The 13,035-nt window shown below is 40.8% G+C and overlaps 1 protein-coding gene across 1 annotated transcript; it reads right to left on the bottom strand.

Moving 5' to 3' along the window:
* Nucleotides 1-10,390: 10,390 nt before the first annotated feature.
* On the bottom strand, nucleotides 10,391-11,145 carry LOC117192897 (QRFP-like peptide receptor). The gene is made up of 3 exons (XM_033397639.1): nucleotides 10,792-11,145; nucleotides 10,650-10,735; nucleotides 10,391-10,583 (listed from the first exon to the last, which is right to left on the bottom strand). Exons 1-3 carry the CDS (start codon nucleotides 11,143-11,145, stop codon nucleotides 10,391-10,393), a joined length of 633 nt encoding a protein of 210 aa, XP_033253530.1.
* Between the last annotated feature and the right edge of the window lie 1,890 nt (nucleotides 11,146-13,035).

Below are 13,035 nucleotides of genomic sequence, written 5' to 3'. Positions count from 1 at the left end.
GGTGTATTTCTGTTAGCGGCATGTTGATTTCTTTTTATTTATTTATTTTTTCCTAATATTAATTGAGTTCAATCGTGTGTAGATTCTTTGGCGGATCTCTTTAGTATTAGCGTTACCTTTTCTCTGATCACTGTAGGTTATTACGCACTGTAACTGTCACTACGCCAATTGATCGTCTTAAAAAAAGGATTCACTTTTAACTGAGATCCTACCGGCTGCGCCAATTAAATATGCGACACTTCAGTTTACGTTTTAAAAAAGGTTTTATTCTTCACTTAAACTTAGCGTACATTGATTAGTTATTTCCCCGACGATGACTGAGGTCTGAAGTCTTGAACGGAATTAACTTTGGTTGAATTCTCCGACGGTGTCGCGATTGACGTTTGTCTTGAACAGAACTCAGTTGGCTTCTTAGATGTAGACTATTTATATTATGATGCTCGGTTTGGGATTCGGATTTGGATTCGTAGGCGTTGGCTTCGACTTCGGCTTCGGAGATGGAGTACGTGACTCGATCGATATGTGGGAAAGGCGGCTTTTGATGAAAGGCTTCCGCTGCGTATGAGCGGTGTTGCATTACTTGGGGGTGGCTGAGAATAGGGCCTCTGATTGGTCAGCTAGGATGGTGTGATTCTTGAGAATCGATTAGTAATTGATCTCTGAAGAGTGGCGTGATTCTGGTGCGGCTGGATTCTGGTGCGGCTGGATTCTAGGGCGGCATCTATTGTTTTATGTTCAACTTCCAGTTTAGGGTGTTTGTTTACATTGCCTGCAATCGACTACGCGTGGTCCATTTCGAGCGTGAGATTGTTTATGAGGGTTCGAAGCTGAGGGTGTCGTATTGTTTATAGTATTGTGGGGGCAGGGTAATAGACATAGACAAGGGTATGCGGAGCATGGACTATAGATATGTCACTATATATATCTATACCCTAATAATTTTCATGCTTTAAATAATGAATTTATAACTTTATAACTTATATGATAATTAGGATTAAGGAAATATTACCCACAAATTAGAACCTAAGTCAATTGTTGTGTTTCTACAACTGCAACGTAATGAATATTGAAATTGAAGTCTCCCATTATATTAAAATATGAATCGTTTTGAATTGAAATGAATCTTTAAAATCATAAAAATGGTCTGTCGAGTATCCGTGCCAGGATCATATAAAATGTGGTAAATCTTAGTAAAGGATTCATCAAGGGACAATGCAAGAACTCGAACGCATTGTCATGGTAGGGTGGGTACAGAAGAGAGGGGCAATCAACACCTAGGTTCTCTCTAAATAGAAATGGTTCAGTAGGGCTTTTATTTGGCGTGTCGGCGCCATCAGTATTTCAGTTTACTTTGTTTTTGTATAATCACTTATAGTTTCCCGTAAAGTGCACTATTTAAATGTAGTGGAGTACGATAGTACAATTAGGTGAGGAAGAACCCCGACCATCCGGCGAGCTAGACCCGAGCCTAGCAAGAGTGCACACGACCAACCCTATTTGTACGCCGTCCTTAAGTTCAGTCATAGTCATCTGCTGATATCAAGGGCCTTTATATCTGTTTACATATATATATATTTAAACTCTGGTACACTACACATTTATGGCGCCCAACGTGGGGCCAGGCAACTTGCCTTAGAATCTAAGACCAATTAAGAGCCGATATTAAAATTTGGATTTATAGTGTCTTACTATATAGGCCGTTTATTTTAATAAGACCAGCAAATCTTGCCTTGGTTCTACAAGCTCAACCGGTAATACATCAAAATTTCAGCGACACATTTTCTTTTGCAAAATATTGCATAAAGGTTAAAGATTTCAAAATTTATACTTGGACTCGGTTTTCGGATTTAGCAACTGTAATTCAATTGATTCGGATTGGTTGACCAAAACAGACCTATAGTATCGAATTGTGAGTATCAGAGACAGTTATGCAATACCATACAGTGATCAGAATAAACAGGAATTGTTTTAGGATTTCGCGGTTCCAGTTCATTTCATTTTGGATTGACCGACCAAAGCAAACCTGCTTTTTCACTTTAGGCATCTTGAGTTACTCGGATTTACAATTATAAATTGCCAAATCGCGATAGTTGTCCAATGATTCAGTGCACGAGGTCATGAACCTATAAATAGTCCATATTAACGAAAATAGAAAAGCCTACTGAAACCAAATAGATATTTTGTAAGTATTCTGGCATGTGGGAAAGATAGACCTTATTATTACAATTAATACCTTCTTATATAATTTTTTATACCCGATACTCAAAATGAGTATTGGGGTATATTAGATTTGTGGTAAAAGTGGATGTGTGTAACGTCCAGAAGGAATCGTTTCCGACCCCATAAAGTATATATATTCTTGATCAGCATCAATAGTAGAGTCGATTGAGCCCTGTCTGTCTGTCCGTCTGTCCGTCCGTCCGTCCGTCCGTCCGTCCGTCCGTCCCCTTCAGCGCCTAGTGCTCAAAGACTATAAGAGCTAGAGCAACGATGTTTTGGACCCAGACTTCTGTGATATGTCACTGCTACAAAAATATTTCAAAACTTCGCCCCGCCCACTTCCGCCCCCACAAAGGACGAAAATCTGTGGCATCCACATTTTTAAAGTTACGATAAAACCAAAAACGCAGAATCGTAGAGGATGATATATGTTCTAGAGTGTAAAATCTCAACCAGATCGTATAATTATTAAAGCCAGAATCAAGAAAACAATTTCATTCTTTCTCGCTGTGTCTTCTTAACACACAGGTTTCATGGTCGGTTTTGCCAATTGCAAAATATGAGTTCAAGGATCTCCGAACCTATAAGAGCCAGAGCAGCCAAATTTGGTATCCACACTCCTGTGATATCGGACCTTGACCGTTTTGTGTCAAAATTTCGCCACACCCCTTTCCGCCCCCGCAAAGGACGAAAATCTGGGGCATCCACAAATCTCAAAGACTATTAAGGCTAGAGTAACCAAATTTGGTTCCGCACTTCTGTTAGATCTCACTATAAAACGTATATCTCAGAATTTCGCCCCACCCCCTTCCGCCCCCACAAAAGACGAAAATCTGTTGCATCCACAATATTGCACATTCGAGAAAACTAAAAACGCAGAATAGATATGACCATATCTATCAGATTGCTGAATCTGGATCAGATCGGATCATTTTTGTAGCCAAAAGCAAGAAATCAATTTTCAGTGGCTACGCAGCGCCCGACGTCACGCTCAGACTGATTTTCTGTCTCTCTCGCACGCACTCTTTGTCGTGTGGTTCAATATTAGCGGCGTCTGCCGCAGGAGAGCCATACTGACTTAGTATCGGGTATAACTGTAGAGTTGCGGTGTCCGCAGCAACTCACAACGTTCAACCTCGTTTTGTATTAGTTTTTCTTTAATTCCTTAAATATTGTCTGATATACAATGGCTGTAAGGCGAAGTGCAGATGATATAACAACTGCTTTGCAGGAAGCAGAACCATTTTGTGGAATTTGCAACGAAGTATTGGGAACTAGTGAGATTATAGACCACACCCCGTGTAGAAACAAATTCCATAAACTTTGTATTTTGGAACAGATTAGGACAAACCCAAAATGTCCCACCTGTTCATTAGATTGTTCTGCTCTGGCACTAACATTCTCTAACAACACGTTGTTAGCCGAGCTTAACGCCGAAGGAACACGTCCAACTAGTGCTAACGAATCTTTTAGCACAATAGACGGAACGTCTAATCGACCTAAAAAGGGCCAAAAGTTTATTAGAAGGGGTATGAATACGAGATCAACTCAACGATCCCGGTTAGATCGCTCACCAACAGAAACTGAAACCAACGACACAACCCTTCCAACAACCACTCAAGTGGCAATCGCTAACTACGTCCAGTCTGCTGTAAGCATTCAACAGGCTCAGTTAATGGAACAACTAACTTCATTTTTAAGCAAAACAATTGAATCTTCGATTCAAAATCAATTAGCGTCACTCCAGTTGACGCAACCAGAACATATAACACCCGATGTTTCCGGTGACAATAACATTATCCAAACAAATAACGTGGGTATCGGTCAAGCACGATAGTCACGCAGAAGTTCTTTTAGATTTTTCAAGAGCGAGTGCAAATCGAAGTAATTCGAGCTCACACGTAGCACCAGCAAAAGTTTCCAGAATTGGCGCATTAAATTCGATGGTTCAAAAACATGCATGAGGATGGATGAGTTCATTTATCGAGTACGTTCTCTAACACAGCAAAATCTTTATAACAATTATCAATTGCTTTGTGATCACTTGTATCTTTTATTCGCGGGAAAAGCTAGTGATTGGTACTGGAAATTCCATCGAACTTACCCAAACTTTAATTGGGATACGTTTTGTATAGAGTTTAGACGAAGATTTGAAGATGTTGAGACCGACTATGATATCTGGGAAAAGATTAGGAAACGTCGTCAGGGCGAAAACGAATCCTTCGATGACTTTCAATATGCTATCGAAGATCTCGTGGATAGGCTTCAAAATTCGGTTACAGAAGAAGATGTTGTGAATCTACTTATTAGAAACTCCAAGCCCACTCTTCACCACGAGCTTCTTCACTTAAAGATTGCCAACAGATCGCTATTACGACGAGAGGTACGTAAGCACGAGCAGTTTTATAACGATATAAAATCGGTCAAGCAAAGGACTCTTCGCTCATACGTATTGGAATTGTCAGGTCCAGACGATAGCGAGCAGCTATGAAGTGTGTCAAATACAACGTCGTACTTCACACACAGTTCCAAATTGCTGGAACTGTGACAACAAAGGTCATAAATTTGACGATTGTGTAGGTCCTCGTAAGATCTTTTGCTACGGGTGTGGAACAAAAGATACTTTAAAGCCGGTATGTCCCAAATGTAACCCTCCGGGAAACCTGCAGAAGGATGTGTTAATCAACAACAAGCAGACACATCCTTAGAAAAAGTTTGCAAGAATCACCTACTAGTTTAACGAACGACCAAAGTTCAAGGAAGCCTAAGATCAGCTCACAAACAGTAGAGGAAACCCTGCCTACGGCATATCATTATTCATTTTCTTCTTTACCTGAAAAGGAAGCAAATTATATTACAACGCGTAAGAAAATTTTTGATAAGATAGATAGTTTTAAATTTTTAAGAAAGCCCAAACGTTCAACTAAACGTTTAAGACAATTTTGGAAGATGGTTCGCAAGAATAAGAACAAGTTTGTTTCAGCTATATTTCTTAGTTCGGATAACAGGCTGTATACCAATGTCACCATTGAAGGCAGTGATTACGTAGCTTTGTTGGATTCGGGGGCCACAATCAGTTGTATTGGAGGCTCAGCCGCGAAAGAAATGTTGGCGCATTGCAAGATTAAAAAGTGTTCAGGAGCAATACGAACGGCTAACGATACTGAAAGTAAGGTTATAGGCAAGCTGGTAACACAAATTAATTACCGTGGATGCACGGCAGACCTAGAAATGTTTCTTATTCCTGAACTCTAGCAAGACGTCTATTTGGGGATAGACTTCTGGCAAAAATTTGGACTTTTAGATAAAATCACACACACTGCAGAGGTATCTGAATTAGATGTTGGAGGTACGGATGACGTCGAAGAACCACCGAACCTACATAAATTGACAGAAGACGAGAGAATTCGCTTAGATAAAGTGATAGGTTGTTTTCCATCTTTCGCTACTGAAGGATTAGGCCGTACCAGTTTAGTCACACACTCTATAGATGTTGGAGCAGCTATTCCCGTAAAGCAACGACATTGGCCGGTATCACCAGCCATTGAGAAATTGAGATTGCCGAGGTGGACAATATGCTTGCGCTCGATGTTATAGAGGAGTCGAATAGTCCCTGGAGAAGTAATTGCGTTTTGGTAAAGAAAGGCGAAAAATATAGACTGTGTCTTGATTCAAGAGAGGTGAACAAGGTTACAAGACGGGATGCATATCCGTTACCACATATTGATGGTATTCTAAGTCGGTTACCACCCGCTCGTTACATCACTGGATTAGACATGAAACACGCATTTTGGCAAATCCCGTTGGATGAACAATCGCGACAGTACACTGCATTTACAGTGCCTAACCGACCGTTATATCAATATAAAATGATGCCTTTTGGTATTTGCAATGCCGCTCAAACTCTCTGTAGACTAATGGATCGAGTTATTCCAGCTCATCTTCGTACCCGTGTGTTTGTATATTTAGATGATCTACTTGTTTTATCAGAGGACTTCGAGTCGCATTTACTGTTGTTACAGGAGATGGCGTTGTGTCTACGCAAAGCAAATCTAACCATTAACATAGGAAAATCGAGCTTTTGCATAAAAGAAATCACGTATTTGGGTTTTATTATTGGTAATGGTCAGATAAAGACAAATCCAGACAAAATCAAGGCCATCTCGAAGTTCCCTGTGCCAGTTACCGTTAAGCAACTGCGTAGATTTTTGGGGTTATCCGGTTGGTACCGACGGTTCGTTGAAAATTATGCTACCGTTAGCTTTCCCCTAACCGAGTTGCTTAAGAAGAAAAAATATTTACAGTGGAATGAGGATGCTCAACAGTCGTTTGAGACCTTAAAGTGCTGTTTAACCGCATCACCCATTTTGATAACTCCTGACTTCTCAAAACCTTTTATTTTGCTCTGTGATGCTAGCACTTACGGAATTGGCTGTGTTTTAGCGCAAGAACGCGACGGCGTTGAATTGCCAATTGCTTACATGTCAGAAAAATTATCCAAGGCACAACGTAATTTTTCGGTTACCGAACTAGAGTGCTTAGCAGTCATAAAGGGGATACAAAAATTCCGCTCTTATATTGAGGGACAGGACTTCGTAGTCATAACCGATCACGCAGCCCTTAAATGGTTAATGCAACAAAAAGTTTTATCGGGTAGATTAGCCAGATGGTCTATGAAATTGCGTAGTTTCACATTTAATATCCTACATAGAAAGGGGACACTGAATGTTGTCGCTGACACTCTATCGCGTAAGGATGAACCGGCTATAGAGGAGCTCACGCAAATAAACCCCATGGTTGATCTAGACTCAGATCAATTCAAATCAGCTGAGTATCTGAGTTTAATAAAAAGCATTCAACAGAATCAGAGTAAGTTCCCAGACTTGAAAGTGATAGACGGTCAAGTTTTCAAAAGGACAGTATTTGCTTCGGGAGATGAGTCTCAAGAGAACGCATCATGGAAACTTTGGGTTCCGTCAGGGTTAATTACGAACGTATTATATCAAGCTCATGACGCCCCTAGCTCCGCACATTGTGGGATGAGTAAAACCATAGAGAAGCTTAAAAGATATTTATTCTGGCCTCGCATGGTTAGCCAGACGCGCAAGTACATATCTGAATGCACCGTTTGTCGCACGACCAAGAGTCCGAATATGATTCTTAGACCTCCTATGGGTAAACCATTCACTTCGGATAGGCCGTTTCAGAAATTATACATAGATCTCTTAGGACCATACCCACGCACGAAAAAGGGAACCATAGGATTGCTCATAGTTGTCGATCACAATACCAAGTTCCATTTTCTGTGTCCCCTGAAGAAATTTACAGCCCCAAAGATCTGTGAATATCTGGAAGGGGGTGCCAGAAGTCATCTTGTCAGACAATGGATCCCAATTTAAATCTAGCTACTTTCAGGCATTTTTAAATATCTTCGGTATAACACAAAAATGCACAGCTATTTATTCACCGCAAGCGAATGCCAGCGAGCGACTGAACAGATCCGTGATAGCTGCGATACGAGCTTATATCGGTAACGAACATTCCAATTGGGACTGTAACCTGAATGACATTAGTGGTTCATTGAGATCTACCTTACATAGGAGTACAGGGTATTCTCCATATTTTCTAGCATTTGGTCAAAACATGATGTTGAATGGGAAGGATTACGCGCTCTTGCGTAAACTAGACCTTTTGAACGACGATACTAGAATAGAGAACCCAGATTCCTTTCAGCTAATCCGGCAACAGGCTAAAGCGAATGTCAAAAAGGCACACGAAGAAAATTCGCGTAGATACAACTTACGCTGCCGTGATACACAATTAAAGATTGGAGATTTGGTATATGCTAGAAATTTCACACAAAGTAGTGCTGTAAAAAAGTTTAGTTCTAAACTAGCCACTGTGTTCATTCCCGCTCAGGTAATTAAAAAGCGAAGTCCGTACCATTACGAATTGGTCGGTGAGAACAAGAAATATCTCGGCGTGTATCATCTGAAAGACATTCAGATCAGGAAATAATCTCTCCTTATCTGGTTCTTCAGATAATTATTCGTCGAGCAGGTCTTGTATAAATATCTGTTGTGTAGTAGCCAGCACAAAAATATAGGGAGTTGGTTATCTTCTTTCGTCTCGTGAGACCCCCTAGTGATCTTTCAAATGATCAAGCTTTAGCCGCTCTTAAGGTTGGATCAAAGCTTTAGCCATTCTTAAGTCCGAACGCCCACGCACACATGCAAGCGACGGACAGTGGGAAGCATAGACGGCAATCGTACGATTGCACAGTTAAGCTATGCTGTGCATTAGAAGATCGTCTAATGCTGCTCGAATGTTCTAGATCATACGATTGCACAGCTAGTAAAAAGCTCAAAAGCTCTGCTGCACAGGCTACTCAGTCCATCGTCTATTACTGCTTTGAACAAAAGAAGAAAGTTGATCGATCTGTAAAGACGTGATAATTCCCGAGAGCGAGCAACAGACACAGTGCACACATATATATATAGTGCTGACCGGAAAATAATTACAAGTGCCGTACAGTCCAGTGGTCAGTGAATAAGAAGAATTTAGTGCAGATATAATTGGGGAAAAAAGGTATGTTTTCATATTAATGCCGTGCACGTGCTGACATAACCTATGTTGCAGGGAAGTGTACCTAAGCTGCCCCATCGCGGTATAGTCTCGAGAAGACTACCCTGGGAGCTGGCTTAGGCGTACAGTTGTCGAGGTCTCTCCAACTCCAACCATAATTCATCTTTTCTGGATCTTATATTACCACCGAGTTCGGAATCTCCAAAGATCCAAGTGAACCAGATCAACCTCAATCGCCAAGAATTTTTAGTGCTGCTCAGTCATAAACAACTAAATATAGGCTTGGCGGAAGATTCGTCAGTACGGCCAGGAACCATATACATCGCACCTGTTGACCTCTAACCAACTTCAGGCGGGATCGAGTTTTGTCCAATTTACATTTAATTCATTATCAAGTTCCAACGCATAACACCAGCAGTTTAACGTAATGTAACTGAAACTTTATTAACACCCCTCTTTGATGTTACGCGCGTACATATCTACATACATATAAGCATATGCACACTAAATTGTCTTTCGTTTGTTACTTTTTGGTTCAATTTTCGCGATAGAGCATAACAATTAAATTTCTGTCTGTATTATGAAAACCAAAACAACTGGCTGATGACTATGCGACGGTGTTTGTAGCGTAATTGTATTGTATGCATTATATATTTATGATTTTCCATATTTTAAACAGCTGCGGTCAACATCTACGACATCATTGGGCCCAACGATCAGCGTAAGACAATAACGCCGGAGTGAGTAATTATGTACAGCGAAAAGTAGTTTGGTCAAAAGAGCAATTGGCTTGAAAGTGTAGATATGCATACAACGTATAATGATTCAAACCCGTCTGCTCAGTGTGTATAATGCACCCCAGTCTGATCTAGCTTTTGTTTACGATTTCGATTCTTATTCTCTCGTTTTTATATATATATATATCTATACCCTAATAATTTTCATGCTTTAAATAATGAATTTATAACTAAACTTATATGATAATTAGGATTAAGGAAATATTACCCACAAATTAGAACCTAAGTCAATTGTTGTGTTTCTACAACTGCAACGTAATGAATATTGAAATTGAAGTCTCCCATTATATTAAAATATGAATCGTTTTGAATTGAAATGAATCTTTAAAATCATAAAAATGGTCTGTCGAGTATCCGTGCCAGGATCTTATAAAATGTGGTAAATCTTAGTAAAGGATTCATCAAGGGACAATGCAAGAACTCGAACGCATTGTCATGGTAGGGTGGGTACAGAAGAGAGGGGCAATCAACACCTAGGTTCTCTCTAAATAGAAATGGTTCAGTAGGGCTTTTATTTGGCGTGTCGGCGCTATCAGTATTTCAGTTTACTTTGTTTTTGTATAATCACTTATAGTTTCCCGTAAAGTGCACTATTTAAATGTAGTGGAGTACGATAGTACAATTAGGTGAGGAAGAACCCCGACCATCCGGCGAGCTAGACCCGAGCCTAGCAAGAGTGCACACGACCAACCCTATTTGTACGCCGTCCTTAAGTTCAGTCATAGTCATCTGCTGATATCAAGGGCCTATAATCTGTTTACATATATATATATTTAAACTCTGGTACACTACACCAGGCACATGCTGACCAGCTCCAATTCTGTGACCTCCAGCTTCTGATCTGTCTCCCCGTCGTCGTCTGTTGTCTGCTGTGTCGGGGTCTCCAGCTCCAGGAGATAGATTCTTTGATACTCGTAGATGCCAAACAGTGCTGCAGAAGCGCCTATGGAGCACACCCATATGAGGCCCACGCAGAGACAGCTGTAGCGGGTGTCAGGGTTTCAGAAGCCCAGCACTGGCCGCATCACGGCCAGGTAGCGGTCTGACGCAATAGCGACGAGGGTCAAGCTGCCGGAGAGCACCGATGTGGTGGTCACAAAGGGCACAAACCTGCTCATAAAGCTGCCAATGGTCTGGAAAAACAACCAAATTCAACAAAGGTCGCCAACCGATTAAACGCGGGACTCACCCACAACTGGAGATAATCCGCATGGAACTGCGCTATATAGGACACGGTGCAGAAGACACTGGAGACCACATCGGAGAAAGCCAGCGAGAGCAGGCAGGCCCGAAAGAAAGGGCGCAGTTTCCTCCTGGTGTTCACATAGATGGTGCTGAGATTTCTAAAGAATGCCATCAGAAAGAGGGCGCCCACGACGCACATAAAGGCATTCCGCTTGAAACGATTCAACTGGCTGAGGTCCTCCACGAAGATGCCCGGATAGGGCTCTCTCGCAGGACTCTTCGTCACTGTGGTGTTCTTGCCCAAGGCCCATTTCAAGTTCAGCTCCAATTGCTTCCACGTGTAATGCAAGAGCGCCATTTTCAGCTGCGCCCACAAGTACGCAACAGTTTTTCCGCGATCACGCACTCCACCAATCTCGAAAGCGTTGGCATCAACGTTTTGTTTTAAAGATTTACAACAGATATGGGCTTTTAACTCCGGCTACCTACCGCTACCGATTGGCTTTTATGTTATAGTCCTAGTATTATCGCTTCGTCGGAACCCGCTTATCGGGCGACATCCCAGATAGCTATCGGTTGTCATTGTTATGCGCACTCCGTTGCACATCCCATCAGGATGGATTGAATGGATTAATGATGAATGAATGGTGATGATGATGATGATAGTGGTAAACGCAGAATATTGACCAAATGCGTTGTACATACAGCTGAGGTCAACATAATAGTAAGTTATTTTTCTTGGTTGTCTATATTTTTGAATATAATACTAGAATAATCGTATATGGAAGATGGAGGATATGTGATTGCAATGACTTTTCCAATTACTTAAGTAAATAATTGTTGAACACTAAGATTTGATATAGCTTTGATTTCATATTTATTTGCGACATTCTCTTGGATTTTTCTCCATATATAGCACATTTATTTATTGTCCACCTTAAGTTGCACAAGTTCAGCTTCAAACGAGGGGGAACGTTGTGAGTTGCTACGGACACCGCAACTCTACAGTTATACCCGATACTAAGTCAGTATGGCTCTCCTCCGGCAGATGCCGCTAATAATAAACAACACGACAAAGAGTGCGTGCGAGAGAGACAGAAAATCAGTCTGAGCGTGACGTCACGCGCTGCGTAGCCACTGCAAATTGATTTCTTGCCTTTGGCTATAAAAATGATCTGATCTGATCCAGATTCAGCAATCAGATAGATATAGTCGTTATCTATGATTCTGCGTTTTTAGTTTTGTCGAATCTGCAATATTGTGCATGCAACAGATTTTCGTCCTTTGTGTAGGCGGAAGGGGGTGGGGCGAAATTTTGGGAAATACGTTTTATAGTGAGATCTAACAGGAGTGCGGATACTAAATTTGGTTACTCTAGCGTTAATAGTCTTTGAGATTTGTGAATATCCCCAGATTTTCGTCCTTTGCGGGGGCGGAAGGGGGTGTGGCGAAATTTTGTAGCAATATTTTTGTAGCAGTGACATATCACAGAAGTCTGGATACAAAACATCGTTGCTCTAGCTTTTATAGTCTTTGAGCACTAGGCGCTGAAGGGGACGGACAGACGGACAGACGGACAGACGGACGGACGGCCAGACAGACATGGCTCAATCGACTCGGCTATTGATGCTGATCAAGAATATATATACTTTATGGGGTCGGAAACGATTCCTTCTGGACGTTACACACATCCATTTTCACCACAAATCTAATATACCCCAATACTCATTTTGAGTATCGGGTATAAAAATACAACGCCTTTAACGCACATACAGTGACGAACTAAATTTTTGGCACAGTAAGCTTTTTAAACTTTCTGGCCACCGTGTGACCCTTTCGATAACGATATATGGTAAAAATAAATTTAGCCAACCAGATCATAGTATTTAGTATATATATATATTAACCTAAAACAAGCCTTAATGGAAGAATGGCTAAATATAGGGGAGGAAACTACTACAAAATTAGTAGACTCGATGCCAGCACGCTTATCGGCCGTCATTAAGGCTAAGGGATTAAACACCAAGTATTAAAAATTTTTTACATACGTACAATATCTTATTTTTAAGTTTTTCTTGGGGTGTGCCAATAATTTTGTTCATCGAAATATACCTTATTTTTTAGTTTTTTAATTTTTACTATTACTATGTTTAAGTTTTTGAAATAAGTTTTTTGTTTATGTATAATAAATACCTTAATCTCTTTGTTCAATATACTTTTTACGATTTATTTTCATTCCAAGGGTCAC

This window comes from Drosophila miranda (assembly GCF_003369915.1).
Source record: "Drosophila miranda strain MSH22 chromosome Y unlocalized genomic scaffold, D.miranda_PacBio2.1 Contig_Y2_pilon, whole genome shotgun sequence".
Taxonomy (NCBI): Eukaryota; Metazoa; Arthropoda; class Insecta; order Diptera; family Drosophilidae; genus Drosophila; species Drosophila miranda.
This window is presented reverse-complemented; position numbering and strand designations above follow the sequence as displayed.